Raw genomic sequence first — 19,145 nt, 5'->3', positions numbered from 1 at the left:
TTTTGAGGCGTACATCAACTCGCCGCCAAGCCCTGTTCCAGAGGCTCAGAAAATACAGATCCTGTACTCGAGGTTGAGCTCCAATGTCTTTCCGCTGATCCAGGACGCCCCGAACTACGCCGTGCCATGGCGCTGCTCAAAGAAAATTACGCCCAGAAGACGAACACGCTCTTCGCCAGGCAGGTAGTCACCACTCGCTCTCAACTCCCTGGTGAGTCCACAGAAGACTTCTGGCAGGCCCGAATCCCACTAGTCCGGGACTGTGACTGTCAGGCCGTTACGGCCACTGAACATTCAAACCTCCTTATGCGGGACGCTTTTGTTACGGGGATTGGGTCGGACCTCATACGCCAGCGACTTCTAGAGGGGGCCACGCTCGATCTCACAGAGACAAAGAAGCGAGCTCTCTATGACGGTCGCCTCGCCCAATATCCATGCCTACACCCCCAGCCGCACGGCCCACCCCTCCTACGCATCGTGGACCCCACAGACGGCCGCCCCAGCCGGGGCTTTACCCAGCCAATACGCCTGCACCATGCGCCAGTCAGCGAACCCCGGGGGTCCCCAAGGTTATTTTTGCGGCCAGCAGAACACCCCCGCCAACGCTGCCCGGCCCGCCCTGCCCTTTGTAAGGCTTGCGGTAAAAAGTGGCACTTCGCCGCGGTGTGCCAGGCCCACGCAGTCGCCGCTATCGCCCCCACCCCCCTCGTTTATGGACAATGGGCGATGCCACCTCCACCTCCACGGACCACGTGCGGCCAGTGGACGCCGCCATCTTCTCCCCCTCAGACAAAACGCGGCCAGTGGACGCCGCCATCTTCTCCCCCTCAGACAAAACGCAGCCAGTGGACGCCGCCATCTTCCCCTCCGCGCAGCACATGTGGCCCATGGGAGCTGCCATCTTTTCCAGCCCCCGCCACGTGCGGCCCATGGGCGCCGCCATTTTGTCCTTCCCATGATCTTCAGGCGCCGCCATCTTGTCTCCCCCACGGCACATGGGCACCACCAGCGTTCCAGGACCTGTGCCCCCCGGGCTCCCCATCATCCGACACCAGCAACGACCAACCATGACTCGCCTCAGTGACCATCGACCAGTCTCGTCCGCACAACCTGGCCACCGCATCGACCAGCGTTAAAATCGATGGACACATGACCTCTTGCCGGCTGGACTCCGGGAGCACCGAAAGCTTCATCCACCCGGATACAGTCACGCGCTGCTCCCTCGCGGTACACCGAGGTCGATCCACCTTCCCTCTTTGCAAGTCTAACTCCGGATTGCAAACCCGTCGTCACCAGGAGCAAACGGTGCAGCGCCCAGGACAGGACCTTCATCAAGTCCGAGGTCCAGCGGCTGCTTCGGGAAGGCATCATCGAGGCCAGCAACAGCCCCTGGAGAGCCCAAGTGGTAGTGGTTAAAACTGGGGAGAAACACAGAATGGTCGTGGACTACAGCCAGACCATCAATCGGTACACGCAGCTCGACATGTACCCTCTGCCACGCATATCTAATTTGGTCAATCAGATTGCACAGTACCGGGTCTTCTCAACGGTAGACCTCAAATCTGCCTACCACCAGCTCCCCATCCGTAAAGCGGACCATCCATACACCGCCTTCGAGGCAGCCGGTCGCCTCTATCACTTCCTCAGGGTTCCCTTCAGCGTCACCAACGGGGTCTCGGTCTTCCAAAGGGAGATGGACCGAATGGTCGACCGGTACGGTTTGCAGGCCACCTTTCCGTACCTAGACAATGTCACCATCTGCGGCCATGATCAGCAGGACCACGACGCCAACCTTGCTAAATTTCTCCACACCACCACTCTCCTAAACCTCACTTACAACAAGGAGAAGTGCGTGTTCAGCACAAACCGCTTAGCCATCCTCGGCTATGTGGTCCAGAACGGAGTTCTGGGGCCCAATCCCGACCACATGCACCCCTTCATGGAGCTCCCCCTCCCCCACTGCCCAAGGCCCTCAAACGTTGCCTTGGGTTCTTTTCATACTACGCCCAGTGGGTCCCAAACTATGCGGACAAGGCCCGCCCACTTATACAGTCCAGCCATTTTCCCCTGATGGCCGAGGCTCAACAGGCCTTCGCCCGTATCAGAGCCGATATCGCCAAGGCCGGGATGCACGCAGTAGACGAGACGCTGCCCTTTCAAGTGGAGAGCGATGCATCAGACGTCGCCCTAGCCGCCACCCTCAATCAGGCAGGCAGACCCGTGGCATTCTTTTCCCGCACCCTTCATGCCCCAGAAATTCGGCACTCATCTGTCGAAAAGGAGGCCCAAGCTATCGTTGAGGCTGTGCGGCATTGGAGGCATTACCTGGCCGGCAGGAGATTCACTGACCAACGGTCGGTAGCCTTCATGTTCAATAACACATAGCGGGGCAAGATCAAGAATGATAAGATCTTGGGTAAAGCTATCATATAAGGAACCGAAGGCGAGTGTCCGCACAAATAATATCAGTTCGAGATACTTTTCTCCCCACCGTGGGACGAGACAGGGATGTCCTATGTCCCCCCTGCTGTTTGCACTCGCGATTGAGCCGTTGGCCATCGCATTGAGAAGTTCGGGGGTATGGAAAGGAATAGTGCGGGGGGGGGGGGGATAGAGCATAGGGTGTCCTTATATGCCGACAACTTGCTGCTGTATGTGTCGGAAACGAGTGTGTCGATAGGGGGAATATTGGAGCTACTGCGGGTATTTGGGTCTTTCTCGGGGTACAAGCTGAATCTAGACAAGAGTGAGTATTTTGTGGTGTCTCGGCCGGGGGTGGGGCAGGGGTGGGGGGGCTGCCATTCCGTAGGGCAGGGACTCATTTTAGGTACCTGGGGGTGCAGGTTGCCCGGGAGTGGGGGGGCTCCGCAGGTACAACATTTCAAGTTTGGTGGGGAGAGTGAAAGCTGATCTGGCAAGGTGGGATGGTCTCCCCCTGTCACTGGCGGGTCGGGTGCAGGCGGTTAAAATGAACGTGTTGCCGCGATTCCTGTTTATTTTTCAATGCCTGCCGAATTTCCTGCCAAAGGCTTTCTTCAGAGAGATTGAGGGAAGGATTACCTCATTCATGTGGGGAGGGAAGGTGGCCAGAGTGAGAAAGGTGCTGCTACAGAGGGGAAGGCAGGCAGGGGGTTTGGGTCTTCCGAACCTGATGTACAATACTGGGCGGCGAATGTGGAGAAGGCGCGGAGCTGGGTCAGAGGGGTTGATTCCCAGAGGGTCAGAATGGAGGAGAGTTTGTGCAGGCGGTCAGGATTGAAAGCACTAGCAACAGCGCCGCTCCCGATAGCTCCGGGGAAATACTCAGGGAGTCCGGTAATAATAGCTTCATTGAAAATCTGGAGGCAGTTTCGGCAACACTTCAGGTTGGGGGTAGGGTCAAGGGAAATGCCGATTCGGGGGAACCACAGATTTGAGCCAGGGAGGTGGGATGGAAGTTTTCGGAAATGGGAAGAGAGGGGGATTAAGACGCTAAAAGATTTGTTTCTTCGGGGTCGGTTTGCAGGATTGAGGGAGCTGGAAGCAAAGTATGAGCTGGAGCAGGGAGAAGTGTTTAGGTACATGCAGGTTCGGGATTTTGCCAGGAAGGAGATACAGAGCTTCCCAGAGGAACCGGCCTCCACATTGCTGGAGGAGGTGTTGACGACAAGGGGACTGGAGAAGGGGGCAGTATCAGCGGTGTACGGAGCTATTCTGGAAGAGGATAAGGCACCACTGGAAGGGATCAAAACAAAGTGGGAGGAAGAGCTGGGAGAGGTTATAGAGGAGGGGGTCTGGTGTGAGGTGCTCCGGAGAGTAAATGCCTCCACCTCGTGTGCGAGGTTGGGGCTGATACAGCTGAAGGTGGTATATAGCGCGCACCTCACGAGGGCGAGGATGAGCCGATTTTTTGAAGGAGTAGAGGATGTGTGTGAGCGTTGTGGGGGGGGGGGGGGGGGGGCCCGCGAATCACGTTCATATGTTTTGGTCCTGTCCAAAGCTAGGGGAGTACTGGAAGGAGGTGTTTAGGGTAATTTCCAAGGTGGTGCACGTGAAACTGGACCCGGGTCCCCGGGAGGCCATATTCGGGGTGTCGGACCAGCCAGGGTTGGAAACGGGTGCGGAGGCCGATATCGTAGCCTTCGCCTCGTTGATCGCCCGAAGGCGGATCCTGCTGGGATGGAGAGCAGCCTCTCCACCCAGTGCCCTGGCGTGGCGACCTGTTGGAATTCTTGACCCTTGAGAAGGTTAAGTTTGAACTGAGGGGAAGCTCGGAGGGGTTCTATAAGTCATGGGCACTATTTATTATGCACTTTCAAGAACTGGATAACATCGAACATTAGTTGGGGGGGGGGGTTCTGTGTGTATTAAGGGTGATTATGGGTAATCCCTGATTCCTTTTTGTCATTTGTTTATGTAAACATGCGGGCTGATGTTTGGGGGTTGGTGGGCGGATGGGATCGTTGTTATTGTTATGGGGATTGACATATCTTGCTGATTATTGTTTATTGTTGATGGGTGTAAATGCGGGAGAAAATGTGAAAAAGGAGGAGAATAAAAATATTTATTAAAAAAAAGAATGATAAGATCTTGAGGTGGAGGATTGAGCTCTCCACCTACAATTACGAGATTTTGTATCGCTCCGGCAAGCTCAACGAGTCCCCCGATGCCCTATCCCGAGGTACATGTGCCAGCGCACAGGTAGACCGACTCCGGACCCTGCACGACAGCCTTTGTCACCTGGGAGTCACACGGTTGTACCACTTTATAAAGGCCCGCAATCTGACCTACTCCGTCGAGGAAGTAAGGACAGTCACCAGGGACTGCCAGGTCTGTGCGGAGTGCAAGCCGCACTTCTACCGGCCAGACTGTGCGCGCCTGGTGAAGGCTTCCCGCCACTTTGAACGCCTCAGCATGGATTTCAAAGGGCCCCTCCCCTCCACTGACCGTAACACGTATTTTCTCAGTGTGGTCGATGAGTACTCCAGATTCCCCTTCGCCATCCCATGCCCCGATATGACGTCTGCCACCGTCATCAAAGCCCTCAACACAATCTTCGCTCTGTTCGGCTTCCCCGCCTCCATCCACAGTGACAGGGGATCCTCATTCATGAGTGATGAGCTGCGTCAGTTCCTGCTCAGCAGGGGTATCGCCTCCAGCAGGACGACCAGCTATAACCCCCGGGGAAACGGACAGGTAGAGAGGGAGAACAGGGCGGTATGGAGGGCCGTCCAGCTGGCCCTACGGACAAGGAACCTCCCAGCCTCTCGCTGGCAGGAGGTCCTCCCTGATGCACTACACTCCATCCGGTCACTACTGTGCACCGCCACTAACAACACACACCATGAACGTCTCTTTGCCTTCCCCAGGAAGTCCACATCTGGAGTGTCGCTCCCTACTTGGCTCGCAGCTCCAGGACCCATCCTTCTCCGTAGGCACGTCCGACTCCACAAGGCGGACCCCTTGGTGGAGAGGGTGCAATTGCTCCATGCGAACCCTCAGTATGACTACATGGCGTCCCCGACAGCCACAAGGATACTGTCTCCCTCAGGGACCTGGCACCAGCAGGTTCCCCACACACACACCCCTCCGGCCCGGCGCCACCCTCCCCTCCCCCGGCGCTCCCAGCATCAACCCCCCCGGGACCATCCGTCCTTCCCCTGCCCACGCCCGAGGATGAAGAAATTTTGGCATGCTCCCGGAGTAACCGAAGGCCAGACCAGCATCGGCATCGCCGCCACCACTGCATCGCTCCCAGCGGCACATCAAGGCCCCGGACCGGTTGAACCTCTAACTGGTCCACTGGACTTCAAAAGACATTTTTTTTCTCACAAAAATTGTACATGTACAATTCAGTTGTTGTATATAATTCTCCACCACCCCCGCCGGACTCAATTTTAACAGGGGGTGAATGTGGTAAACCACTGTTACACCTATATTAGGTGATGTATGGTAGGACCTGTACTACAGGTACAACGGTAGTCCCTGCATGCTGGCTCCGCCCAGTAGGCGGAGTATAAATATGCGTGTCCTCCGTGCAGCAGCCATTTCGCCAGCTGCTGTGGGAGGCCACACATCTTAGAGCAATAAAGCCTCAGTTGTACCCAACTCAAGTCTTTGTGCAATTGATCGTGCATCACTGACACAGAGAGAGAGAGAGAGAGAGAGAGACTCCCTCTTTAACAGGGGCTCCTTACAGAGAGAGAGATTCACATTGTATCCGGGATTCAGTGGGTCGGATTCTAAGTCCTTTCTATGCCACCTGTAGGTTTTGGACTCGGACCGGAGGCTCCCTCAATCCCGACCGGAGACAGCGTTCCCTTTTCCCGAACTGGATTTTGCAGACCTGAATCTATCATTTCGGAGTTTGTGTCACTCAGTCGCATTATCAGGACACGCAGGTATGTCCGTGCGGAGGAGGGTGGGGCTCGTGTGTGGGTGGGGCTCGTGTGTGGGCGGGGCTTGTGTGGGCGGGGCTCGTGTGTGGGCCTGCCTCAATGGGCGGGGGAGGGGGGAGACGACGGAATTCGGGAGCAACCCAGTCCACACCTCACACCGCCACGCTCCTCTCCAACTCCCCTCTGTGTCTCAATCAACAGTTATTGGGATTTCATTCTCTCTGACTCGTTCTCTCTCTCTCAGGGTCTGGCAATGTCCCCATGGAGTCCGGAACCCCACTTCACACCCCCGTGCTCTCCTGCTCCCCCCTCCTCCGCTCCTCATTCTCCACGCCACGGAGCCCCGCACAGCCCATCAGCCAGGGGAGGGAGATCCAGAACCAGGTGCTGGAGACCCCGAGAGAAGCCACTTCCTCCACTGGACCAGGTAAGGGATCATCTCTCTGTCTATCTCTCTCTCTGCCTCTTTCTGTCTCTCTGTTGTACCGTCAATAACGACGCTAGAGAGTAAAACGGTAAAGAAGGCTTTAATAAGCTAAGAACTAGCCTGGTGCCGAGACGGGTGCTTACTGGGTACCGCCTGCAAGGTGGCCCCTTATATACGACTCCCAGGTGGGCGGAGCCGGAGGTCCCCCAGGGTTCCAAGCCCGGTCTTAAAGCTGACATCACCTTACATGGTGATAAGGGTACAGTAATACAATAACCGTTCATCACACTCTCACTCTCTCTCTATCTCTGTCTCACTCTCTGTCTCTCCCACTCTCTCTCTGGCTCTCCCACTCTCTCGATCTGTGGCTCTCTCTATTTCTCTCTTTGTCTCTTTCAATCTGACTCTATTTCTGTCTCTCACTCTATCATCTCTCTGTCTCTCCTCTCTTTCTCTCTGAACCTCTATCTATGTCTCTCTCTGTTTCTCTCCATCTCCCTGTATTTCTCCATCTATCTGCCTCTCTCTCTCTGTCTGTTTCTCTCTCTTAGTCTCTCCCCATCTCTCTCTGTCTTTGTCTCTGTTTCTCCCTCTCACTCTCTCCGCACTCTCTCTGTACCTCCATCTCTCTCTCTCTCTCCCCTTCTCTCTGAGTGTCTCTTTCTCCTCTCAATACGCTGACGCTCTAGGTTCCCTCTCTTGTGTTTTTGAGGAGTTCTCCCTCTGGATTGGTTGGCCACCGTCGACTCGGTCAGGGCTGGCCTCGAGATCGCGAGTCACATCGAGTGGACAGAGATGGACCTCTCTCAGTTTCCAGGTAGGGAGCCCCAGGAGGCCGTCACTGACCGCGCGCGATCCTCCTGCGAGCGCGGTGACCTCGTCCAGTGGGTGTAGCCTCCGGCCTTTCACCCCACTCCCGCAGTTCCGGTTGGCCCAGGCAGGCGATATCTACCTTTGCTCTCTCTCTCTGACAGGCACAGGCGAGACCTTCCTCTCGGGGAATGACAAGTCCTTTGAACGGGGCCAGTTCCGGGATCTCTGTGGCTGGTTGGACGGTGTCTTCCAAGCACGCGGGATAATCGCGGACCAGGCTTCGGGGCCTAGTAAGCAAGCAGGCCGAGGAGATGGTATGGCCTTGGGCAAGAACTCTGTGGGAAGGGGAACAGGGATGGGGGGAGGCGGCAGAGTGGGTGGTTATGGGAAGTACAAGATTTGGAAGAAGGAGGGGATTGAGAGGTTTAGGGATCTATTTGTGGAGGGTAGGATCGCGGGACTGGAGGGGATGAAAGTATCAACTCCTGAGGGGGTGGGGAGCACGTTTAGGAAGCTGCAGGTGCGGGACTTTGCTCGCAAGGAACTCTCTTCATTCCCCGAGACCTGCACTAATGGACTGGATGTTATCCTGTGATGAGCTGGGAGAAGGGAAGACTTCTGACATATACAGGTGATTACTGGAGACAGGGAAGGCTCTGTTAGAAGGAATAAAGGGGGAAGTGAAAGAGGAACTGGGTCTGGGACTGGAATGAGGGGATATTTTGGAGAGGGTGAACTCTACTTTCCCTTGTGTCAGGCTAAGCCTGATACAATTTGTGTTCTTCCCCAAAGTAGAGGACCTGCGTGAATGACGAGGGGGCCGACGAACCAGTCACACCTGTCCTGCTCCTGCCCAAATTTGGTCGAGTTCTGGATCTCGTTCTTTGAGACCGTGCCGGAGATCGTGGGGATCAAGCTGAAGGCTTGTCCACCGGCGACGATCATTCGGGTGTCGGCCTTGCCGGAGCTTCTTGAGGGGAAGAAGGGCCTTTCTGATTGCCCGGCGACTGGTCCTGCTCGGATGGAGGCCGGCGCCGCCACCTTGGGCCTCGGCATGGTTTGGGGACTGGGTAGAATTGTTGGGACTGAAAAAAATTTAAATATGCCATCAGATGGTTGGAGGAAGGGTTTTACTCAAGATGGAGGCCGTCCATCGCCATCTTCAAAGACCTGTTGTGGCCAACAACTGGGGGAGGGCGGAGGGGTGGGGGGGGGCGACCGGGGGGAAATAGGGGGCCTTTGGGTTTGGGTTTACTATAGTTTGTAAAAATTAAATGTTGACAAACTTTGTATTACATTTGAATGTTCTTTCTGTACATTTGGAATTTTTTGCATTGTTTGGAACGAATCTTTTTTTTAAGTAAGGGGACCGGGAGGATTAAAAGGGACGAGGAGAGATAAAGGGGTTGGGGATGGGGAGGGATAAAGGGGTTGGGGAAGGTTAATGGAGAGGTTTAAAGGGGATGGAGACAATATAGGGCAGGGTTATTGGGGACAGGGACGGTTGTAGAGGATGGGGTGGTTATTGGGGAGGGTTAAAGGGTCGGCTATGGAGACAGGGATAGTTACAGGGGCCAGGGACAATAAGAGGGGACAGGGATAGTTATACGGGACTGGGTCAGTTATAGGGGACAGGGATAGTTACAGGGGACTGAGACAATTATAGGGGACAGCGACAGTTTTGGGGGCATGGATAGCTATAGGGGGCAGGGACAGTTATTGGGATGGGGTAGTTACAGGGGACAGGGGTAGTTATACGGGACAGGTCCGGTCATAGGGGACAGGGACAGTTATAGGGGACAGGTTCAGTTATAGGCGGCAGTGATAGTTATAGGCGACAGGGACAGTTCTGGCGATTGTGATGGTTAAACGCGAGTGTTAAACATGACAGCGATGGGATTTAATTCTTTACTCGTTTATGGGATGTGGGCATTGACGGCTGAGCCAACATTCATTGCCCATCCCTGAGGGTATTTTAAGAGTTAACCACATTTGGGTTTGGAGTCACATGTAGGCCTCACCAAGTAAGGATGAGAAATTTCCTTCCCTAAAGGATATCACTGAACCCCATGGATTTTTACAAAAGTTGACAGTGGTTTCATGGTCAATATTAGACTTTTAATTCCAGGTTTTTAAAAATTAAATTCAAATTCCACCACCTGCCCTGGTGGGTTTGAACGCAGGTTCCCAGAGCATTAGCCTGGATCTCCGGATTACCAGCCCAGTGACAATGCAACAATGCCACTGTGTGGAACAACAAGAGTTAAAGGGACTGGGATGCTTAAAGGGAGGGTTAGATACATAGAGACATAGAAGATGGGAACAGGAGGAGGCCTTCTGGCCCTTCGAGCCTGCTGCGCCATTCATCATGTAGGGGTGGGGATGGTTAATGGGAACAGGGAGGGTTATAGGGGATGGAGATGGTTACAGGGGATGGGACTGGTTAACAGGGACATAGAGGGTTACAGGGGACAGGGGTGGTTAAAGTGAAGGGTTATGGGGACGTGCATGGTTAACGGGGATAGGGAAGGTTAAAGGGAATGGAGGTGGTTAACGGGAAGGATTATAGGGGATGGGACTGGTTAACGGGGACATGGGGGGGTTATAGGGGATAGGCATGGTTATGGGGGATGGAGGTGGTTAACTGGGACAGGGATGATGATGATGGATGGGGGAGGGTTAAAGGGGATGGTGATAGGGGACGGGGCTGGTTATAGGGGACAGGGATGGTTATAGGTGATGGTGGTCGGGGACAGGGATATTTATAGGGGATGGTTATAGGGGAGGGGGATGGTTAACGGGGATGGGGAGGGTTAAAGCGGATGTTGATAGGGGACGGGGATGGGGATTGTTATAGGAAACGGGGAATATTAAAGGGGTCTGTGAGAGAAGAATAGAGCAGTGAGACGATGTATTGACTTGTTTCTCTCTCTCTGTCTCTCTCTCTCTCTCACCCTCTCCCAGACAACACGGGTCACCAGCCCACAATGATCCAGATGGAGGGACCGCAGGCTGGAAATGGCGGCACAAAACACAATCCAGACGGCCCAGCATCACTCAAGCTTTTCCCTGTTCCCCAACAAGGTTCGATCTCATTTTCCTCATGCTCTTCACTTTGTATCTAACCCTGTGCTGTACCTGTCCTGGGAGTGTTTGATGGGGACAGTGTAGAGGGAGCTTTACTCTGTATCTAACCCCATGCTGTACCTGTCCTGGGAGTGTTTGATGGGGACAGTGTAGAGGGAGCTTTACTCTGTATCTAACCCCGTGCTGTACCTGTCCTGGGAGTGTTTGATGGGGACAGTGTAGAGGGAGCTTTACTCTGTATCTAACCCCGTGCTGTACCTGTCCTGGGAGTGTTTGATGGGGACAGTGTAGAGGGAGCTTTACTCTGTATCTAACCCCGTGCTGTACCTGTCCTGGGAGTGTTTGATGGGGACAGTGTAGACGGAGCTTTACTCTGTATCTAACCCCGTGCTGTACCTGTCCTGGGAGTGTTTGATGGGGACAGTGTAGAGGGAGCTTTACTCTGTATCTAACCCCATGCTGTACCTGTCCTGGGAGTGTTTGATGGGGACAGTGTAGAGGGAGCTTTACTCTGTATCTAACCCCGTGCTGTACCTGTCCTGGGAGTATTTGAGTGGTTCAGTGTAGAGGGAGCTTTACTCTGTATCTAACCTTGTGCTATACCTGTCCTGGGAGTGTTTGATGGGGGCAGTGTAGAGGGAGCTTTACTCTGTATCTAACCCTGTGCTGTACCTGTCCTGGGAGTGTTTGATGGGGACAGTGTTGAGGGAGCTTTACTATGTATCTAACCCCGTGCTGTACCTGTCCTGGGAGTGTTTGATGGAGACAGAGCAGAGGAAGCTTTACTCTGTACCTAACCCCGTGCTGTACCTGTCCTGCGAGTGTTCGATGGGGACAGTGTAGAGGGAGCTTTACTCTGTATCTAACTCCGTGCTGTACCTGTCCTGGGAGTATTTGATAGGGACAGTGTAGAGGGAGCTTTACTCTGTATCTCACCCCGTGCTGTACCTGTCCTGGGAGTGTTTGATGGGGACAGTGTAGAGAGAACTTTACTCTGTATCAAACCCCATGTACCTGTCCTGGGAGTGTTTGATGGGGACAGTGTAGAGGGAGCTTTACTCTGTATCTAACCCCGTGCTGTCCCTGACCTGGGAGTGTTTGATGGGGACAGTGTAGAGGGAGCTTTACTCTGTATCTAACCCCGTGCTGTACCTGTCCTGGGAGTGTTTGATGGGGACAGTGGAGAGGGAGCTTTACAATGTATCTAACCCCGTGCTGTACCCGTCCTGGAAGTGTTTGATGGGGACAGTGTAGAGGGAGCTTTACTCTGTATCTAACCCCGTGCTGTACCTGTCCTGGGAATGTTTGATGGGGACAGAGCAGAGGGAGCTTCACTCTGTATCTAACCCCGTGCTGTACCTGTCCTGGGAGTGTTTGATGGGGACAGTGTAGAGGGAGCTTTACTCTGTATCTAACCTCGTGCTGTATCTGTCCTGGGAGTGTTTGATGGGGGCAGTGTAGAGGGAGCTTTACTCTGTATCAAGCCCCGTGCTGCACCTGTCCTGGGAGTGTTTGACGGGGACAGTGTAGAGGGAGCTTTACTCTGTATTTAACCACAAGCTGGACCTGTCCTGGGAATGTTTGATTGGGACAGAGCAGAGGGAGCTTTACTCTGTATCAAACCCTGTGCTGCACCTGTCCTGGGAGTGTTTGATGGCGACAGTGTAGAGGGAGGTTTACTCTGTATCTAACCCCGTGCTGTATCTGTACTGGGAGTGTTTGATGGGGACAGTGTAGAGGGAGCTTTATTCTGTATCTAACCCTGCGCTGTACCTGTCCTGGGAGTATTTGATGGGGACAGTGTAGAGGGAGCTTTACTCTGTATCTAACCCCGTACTGTACCTGCCCTGGGAGTGTTTGATGGGGTCAGTGTAGAGGAAGTTTTACTCTGTATCTAACCCCCTGCGTACCTGTCCTGGGAGTGTTTGATGGGGACAGTGTAGAGGGAGGTTTACTCTGTATTTAACCCCGTGCTGTACGTGTCCTGGGAGTGTTTGATGGGGACAGTGTAGAGGGAGCTTTATTCTGTATCTAACCCCGTGCTGTACCTGTCCTGGGAGTGTTTGATGTGGACAGTGTAGAGGGAGCTTTACTCTGTATCTAACCCTGCGCTGTACCTGTCCTGGGAGTGTTTGTTGGGGACAGTGTAGAGGGAGCTTTACTCTGTATTTAACCCCGTGCTGTACCTGTCCTGGGAGTGTTTGATGGGGACAGTGTAGAGGGAGCTTTACTCTGTATCTAACCCTGCGCTGTACCTGTCCTGGGAGTGTTTGATGGGGACAGTGTAGAGGGAGCTTTACTCTGTATCTAACCCTGTGCTGTACCTGTCCTGGGAGTGTTTGATGGGGACAGTGTTGAGGGAGCTTTACTATGTATCTAACCCCGTGCTGTACCTGTCCTGGGAGTGTTTGATGGAGACAGAGCAGAGGAAGCTTTACTCTGTACCTAACCCCGTGCTGTACCTGTCCTGCGAGTGTTCGATGGGGACAGTGTAGAGGGAGCTTTACTCTGTATCTAACTCCGTGCTGTACCTGTCCTGGGAGTATTTGATAGGGACAGTGTAGAGGGAGGTTTACTCTGTATCTAACCCCGTGCTGTATCTGTACTGGGAGTGTTTGATGGGGACAGTGTAGAGGGAGCTTTATTCTGTATCTAACCCTGCGCTGTACCTGTCCTGGGAGTGTTTGATGGGGACAGTGTAGAGGGAGCTTTACTCTGTATCTAACCCCGTACTGTACCTGCCCTGGGAGTGTTTGATGGGGTCAGTGTAGAGGAAGTTTTACTCTGTATCTAACCCCCTGCGTACCTGTCCTGGGAGTGTTTGATGGGGACAGTGTAGAGGGAGGTTTACTCTGTATTTAACCCCGTGCTGTACGTGTCCTGGGAGTGTTTGATGGGGACAGTGTAGAGGGAGCTTTATTCTGTATCTAACCCCGTGCTGTACCTGTCCTGGGAGTGTTTGATGTGGACAGTGTAGAGGGAGCTTTACTCTGTATCTAACCCTGCGCTGTACCTGTCCTGGGAGTGTTTGTTGGGGACAGTGTAGAGGGAGCTTTACTCTGTATTTAACCCCGTGCTGTACCTGTCCTGGGAGTGTTTGATGGGGACAGTGTAGAGGGAGCTTTACTCTGTATCTAACCCTGCGCTGTACCTGTCCTGGGAGTGTTTGATGGGGACAGTGTAGAGGGAGCTTTACTCTGTATCTAACCCTGTGCTGTACCTGTCCTGGGAGTGTTTGATGGGGACAGTGTTGAGGGAGCTTTACTATGTATCTAACCCCGTGCTGTACCTGTCCTGGGAGTGTTTGATGGAGACAGAGCAGAGGAAGCTTTACTCTGTACCTAACCCCGTGCTGTACCTGTCCTGCGAGTGTTCGATGGGGACAGTGTAGAGGGAGCTTTTCTCTGTATCTAACTCCGTGCTGTACCTGTCCTGGGAGTATTTGATAGGGACAGTGTAGAGGGAGCTTTACTCTGTATCTCACCCCGTGCTGTACCTGTCCTGGGAGTGTTTGATGGGGACAGTGTAGAGAGAACTTTACTCTGTATCAAACCCCATGTACCTGTCCTGGGAGTGTTTGATGGGGACAGTGTAGAGGGAGCTTTACTCTGTATCTAACCCCGTGCTGTCCCTGACCTGGGAGTGTTTGATGGGGACAGTGTAGAGGGAGCTTTACTCTGTATCTAACCCCGTGCTGTACCTGTCCTGGGAGTGTTTGATGGGGACAGTGGAGAGGGAGCTTTACAATGTATCTAACCCCGTGCTGTACCCGTCCTGGAAGTGTTTGATGGGGACAGTGTAGAGGGAGCTTTACTCTGTATCTAACCCCGTGCTGTACCTGTCCTGGGAATGTTTGATGGGGACAGAGCAGAGGGAGCTTCACTCTGTATCTAACCCCGTGCTGTACCTGTCCTGGGAGTGTTTGATGGGGACAGTGTAGAGGGAGCTTTACTCTGTATCTAACCTCGTGCTGTATCTGTCCTGGGAGTGTTTGATGGGGGCAGTGTAGAGGGAGCTTTACTCTGTATCAAGCCCCGTGCTGCACCTGTCCTGGGAGTGTTTGACGGGGACAGTGTAGAGGGAGCTTTACTCTGTATTTAACCACAAGCTGTACCTGTCCTGGGAATGTTTGATTGGGACAGAGCAGAGGGAGCTTTACTCTGTATCAAACCCTGTGCTGCACCTGTCCTGGGAGTGTTTGATGGCGACAGTGTAGAGGGAGGTTTACTCTGTATCTAACCCCGTGCTGTATCTGTACTGGGAGTGTTTGATGGGGACAGTGTAGAGGGAGCTTTATTCTGTATCTAACCCTGCGCTGTACCTGTCCTGGGAGTGTTTGATGGGGACAGTGTAGAGGGAGCTTTACTCTGTATCTAACCCCGTACTGTACCTGCCCTGGGAGTGTTTGATGGGGTCAGTGTAGAGGAAGTTTTACTCTGTATCTAACCCCCTGCGTACCTGTCCTGGGAGTGTTTGATGGGGACAGTGTAGAGGGAGGTTTACTCTGTATTTAACCCCGTGCTGTACGTGTCCTGGGAGTGTTTGATGGGGACAGTGTAGAGGGAGCTTTATTCTGTATCTAACCCCGTGCTGTACCTGTCCTGGGAGTGTTTGATGTGGACAGTGTAGAGGGAGCTTTACTCTGTATCTAACCCTGCGCTGTACCTGTCCTGGGAGTGTTTGTTGGGGACAGTGTAGAGGGAGCTTTACTCTGTATTTAACCCCGTGCTGTACCTGTCCTGGGAGTGTTTGATGGGGACAGTGTAGAGGGAGCTTTACTCTGTATCTAACCCTGCGCTGTACCTGTCCTGGGAGTGTTTGATGGGGACAGTGTAGAGGGAGCTTTACTCTGTATCTAACCCCATGCTGTCCCTGTCCTGGGAGTGTTTGATGGGGACAGTGTAGAGGGAGCTTTACTCTGCATCTAACCCCGTGCTGTACCTGTCCTGGGAGTGTTTGATGGGGACAGTGTAGAGGGAGCTTTACTCTGCATCTAACCCCGTGCTGTTCCTGTCCTGGGAGTGTTTGATGGGGACAGTGTAGAGGGAGCTTTACTCTGTATCTAACCCCGTGCTCTACCTGTCCTGGGAATGTTTGATGGCGACAGTGTAGAGGGAGCTTTACTCTGTATCTAACCTTGTGCTATACCTGTCCTGGGAGTGTTTGATGGGGGCAGTGTAGAGGGAGCTTTACTCTGTATCTAACCCTGTGCTGTACCTGTCCTGGGAGTGTTTGATGGGGACAGTGTTGAGGGAGCTTTACTCTGTACCTAACCCCGTGCTGTACCTGTCCTGCGAGTGTTCGATGGGGACAGTGTAGAGGGAGCTTTACTCTGTATCTAACTCCGTGCTGTACCTGTCCGGGGAGTATTTGTTGGGACAGTGTAGAGGGAGCTTTACTCTGTATCTCACCCCGTGCTGTACCTGTCCTGGGAGTGTTTGATGGGGACAGTGTAGAGAGAACTTTACTCTGTATCTAACCCCGTGCTGTACCCGTCCTGGAAGTGTTTGATGGGGACAGTGTAGAGGGAGCTTTACTCTGTATCTAACCCCGTGCTGTACCTGTCCTGGGAATGTTTGATGGGGACAGAGCAGAGGGAGCTTCACTCTGTATCTAACCCCGTGCTGTACCTGTCCTGGGAGTGTTTGATGGGGACAGTGTAGAGGGAGCTTTACTCTGTATCTAACCTCGTGCTGTACCTGTCCTGGGTGTGTTTGATGGGGACAGTGTAGAGGGAGCTTTACTCTGTATCTAACCCCGTGCTGTCCCTGTCCTGGGAGTGTTTGATGGGGACAGTGTAGAGGGAGCTTTACTCTGCATCTAACCCCGTGCTGTACCTGTCCAGGGAGTGTTTGATGGGGACAGTGTAGAGGGAGCTTTACTCTGCATCTAACCCCGTGCTGTACCTGTCCTGGGAGTGTTTGAGGGGGACAGTGTAGAGGGAGCTTTACTCTGAATCTAACCCCGTGCTGTACCTGTCCTGGGAGTGTTTGATGGGGGCAGTGTAGAGGGAGCTTTACTCTGTATCTAACCCCGTGCTGTACCTGTCCTGGGAGTATTTGAGTGGTTCAGTGTAGAGGGAGCTTTACTCTGTATCTAACCTTGTGCTATACCTGTCCTGGGAGTGTTTGATGGGGGCAGTGTAGAGGGAGCTTTACTCTGTAACTAACCCTGTGCTGTACCTGTCCTGGGAGTGTTTGATGGGGACAGTGTTGAGGGAGCTTTACTCTGTACCTAACCCCGTGCTGTACCTGTCCTGCGAGTGTTCGATGGGGACAGTGTAGAGGGAGGTTTACTCTGTATCTAACCCCGTGCTGTACCTGTCCTGGGAGTGTTTGATGGGGGCAGTGTAGAGGGAGCTTTACTCTGTATCTAACCCCGTGCTGTACCTGTCCTGGGAGTATTTGAGTGGTTCAGTGTAGAGGGAGCTTTACTCTGTATCTAACCCTGTGCTGTACCTGTCCTGGGAGTGTTTGATGGGGACAGTGTAGAGAGAACTTTACTCTGTATCAAACCCCATGTACCTGTCCTGGGAGTGTTTGATGGGGACAGTGTAGAGGGAGCTTTACTCTGTATCTAACACCGTGCTGACCCTGTCCTGCGAGTGTTCGATGGGGACAGTGTAGAGGGAGCTTTACTCTGTATCTAACTCCGTGCTGTACCTGTCCTGGGAGTATTTGATAGGGACAGTGTAGAGGGAGCTTTACTCTGTATCTCACCCCGTGCTGTACCTGTCCTGGGAGTGTTTGATGGGGACAGTGTGGAGAGAACTTTACTCTGTATCAAACCCCATGTACCTGTCCTGGGAGTGTTTGATGGGGACAGTGTAGAGGGAGCTTTACTCTGTATCTAACCCCGTGCTGTCCCTGACCTGGGAGTGTTTGATGGGGACAGTGTAGAGGGAGCTTTACTCTGTATCTAACCCCGTGCTGTACCTGTCCTGGGAGTGTTTGATGGGGACAGTGGAGAGGGAGCTTTACTCTGTATCTAACCTCGTGCTGTACCTGTCCTGGGAGTGTTTGATGGGGGCAGTGTAGAGGGAGCTTTACTCTGTATCAAACCCTGTGCTGCACCTGTCCTGGGAGTGTTTGATGGGGACAGTGTAGAGGGAGTTTTACTCTGTATCTAACCCCGTGCTGTACCTGTCCTGAGAGTGTTTGATGGGGACAGTGTAGAGGGAGCTTTACTCTGTATTTAACCACGTGCTGTACCTGTCCTGGGAATGTTTGATGGGGACAGAGCAGAGGGAGCTTTACTCTGTATCAAACCCTGTGCTGCACCTGTCCTGGGAGTGTTTGATGGCGACAGTGTAGAGGGAGGTTTACTCTGTCTCTAACCCCGTGCTGTATCTGTACTGGGAGTGTTTGATAGGGACAGTGTAGAGGGAGCTTTACTCTGTATCTAACCCTGCGCTGTACCTGTCCTGGGAGTGTTTGATGGGGACAGTGTAGAGGGAGCTTTACTCTATATCTAACCCCGTACTGTACCTGTCCTGGGAGTGTTTGATGGGGTCAGTGTAGAGGAAGCTTTACTCTGTATCTAACCCCCCGCGTACCTGTCCTGGGAGTGTTTGATGGGGACAGTGTAGAGGGAGGTTTACTCTGTATTTAACCCCGTGCTGTACGTGTCCTGGGAGTGTTTGATGGGGACAGTGTAGAGGGAGCTTTATTCTGTATCTAACCCCGTGCTGTACCTGTCCTGGGAGTGTTTGATGGGGACAGTGTGGAGAGAACTTTACTCTGTATCAAACCCCATGTACCTGTCCTGGGAGTGTTTGATGGGGACAGTGTAGAGGGAGCTTTACTCTGTATCTAACCCCGTGCTGTCCCTGACCTGGGAGTGTTTGATGGGGACAGTGTAGAGGGAGCTTTACTCTGTATCTAACCCCGTGCTGTACCTGTCCTGGGAGTGTTTGATGGGGACAGTGGAGAGGGAGCTTTACTCTGTATCTAACCTCGTGCTGTACCTGTCCTGGGAGTGTTTGATGGGGGCAGTGTAGAGGGAGCTTTACTCTGTATCAAACCCTGTGCTGCACCTGGCCTGGGAGTGTTTGATGGGGACAGTGTAGAGGGAGTTTTACTCTGTATCTAACCCCGTGCTGTACCTGTCCTGAGAGTGTTTGATGGGGACAGTGTAGAGGGAGCTTTACTCTGTATCTAACCCTGCGCTGTACCTGTCCTGGGAGTGTTTGATGGGGACAGTGTAGAGGGAGCTTTACTCTATATCTAACCCCGTACTGTACCTGTCCTGGGAGTGTTTGATGGGGTCAGTGTAGAGGAAGCTTTACTCTGTAGCTAACCCCCCGCGTACCTGTCCTGGGAGTGTTTGATGGGGACAGTGTAGAGGGAGGTTTACTCTGTATTTAACCCCGTGCTGTACGTGTCCTGGGAGTGTTTGATGGGGACAGTGTAGAGGGAGCTTTATTCTGTATCTAACCCCGT

At 53.3% G+C, this 19,145-nt stretch overlaps 1 protein-coding gene across 2 annotated transcripts in view; it reads left to right on the top strand.

The window, feature by feature from the left end:
* Nucleotides 1–19,145, top strand: part of LOC140392890 (forkhead box protein J2-like) — a 61,838-nt gene that overhangs the window by 31,398 nt on the left and 11,295 nt on the right. The window contains exons 4-8 of one of the 2 annotated variants that reach the window (XM_072478653.1): nt 6,248–6,380; nt 6,622–6,804; nt 7,517–7,621; nt 7,779–7,907; nt 10,582–10,701. In XM_072478653.1, coding sequence (XP_072334754.1) covers nt 6,248–6,380; nt 6,622–6,804; nt 7,517–7,621; nt 7,779–7,907; nt 10,582–10,701 — 670 coding nt within the window. Of the gene's footprint in view, nt 1–6,247; nt 6,381–6,621; nt 6,805–7,516; nt 7,622–7,778; nt 7,932–10,581; nt 10,702–19,145 lie in introns of both variants that reach the window. The other variant, XM_072478652.1, reaches the window with a different exon arrangement.

This window comes from Scyliorhinus torazame, chromosome 16 (genome assembly GCF_047496885.1).
Source record: "Scyliorhinus torazame isolate Kashiwa2021f chromosome 16, sScyTor2.1, whole genome shotgun sequence".
Taxonomy (NCBI): Eukaryota; Metazoa; Chordata; class Chondrichthyes; order Carcharhiniformes; family Scyliorhinidae; genus Scyliorhinus; species Scyliorhinus torazame.
Note: the sequence above shows the minus strand (reverse complement) of the source record. Positions and strands in the feature narration are given on the sequence as shown.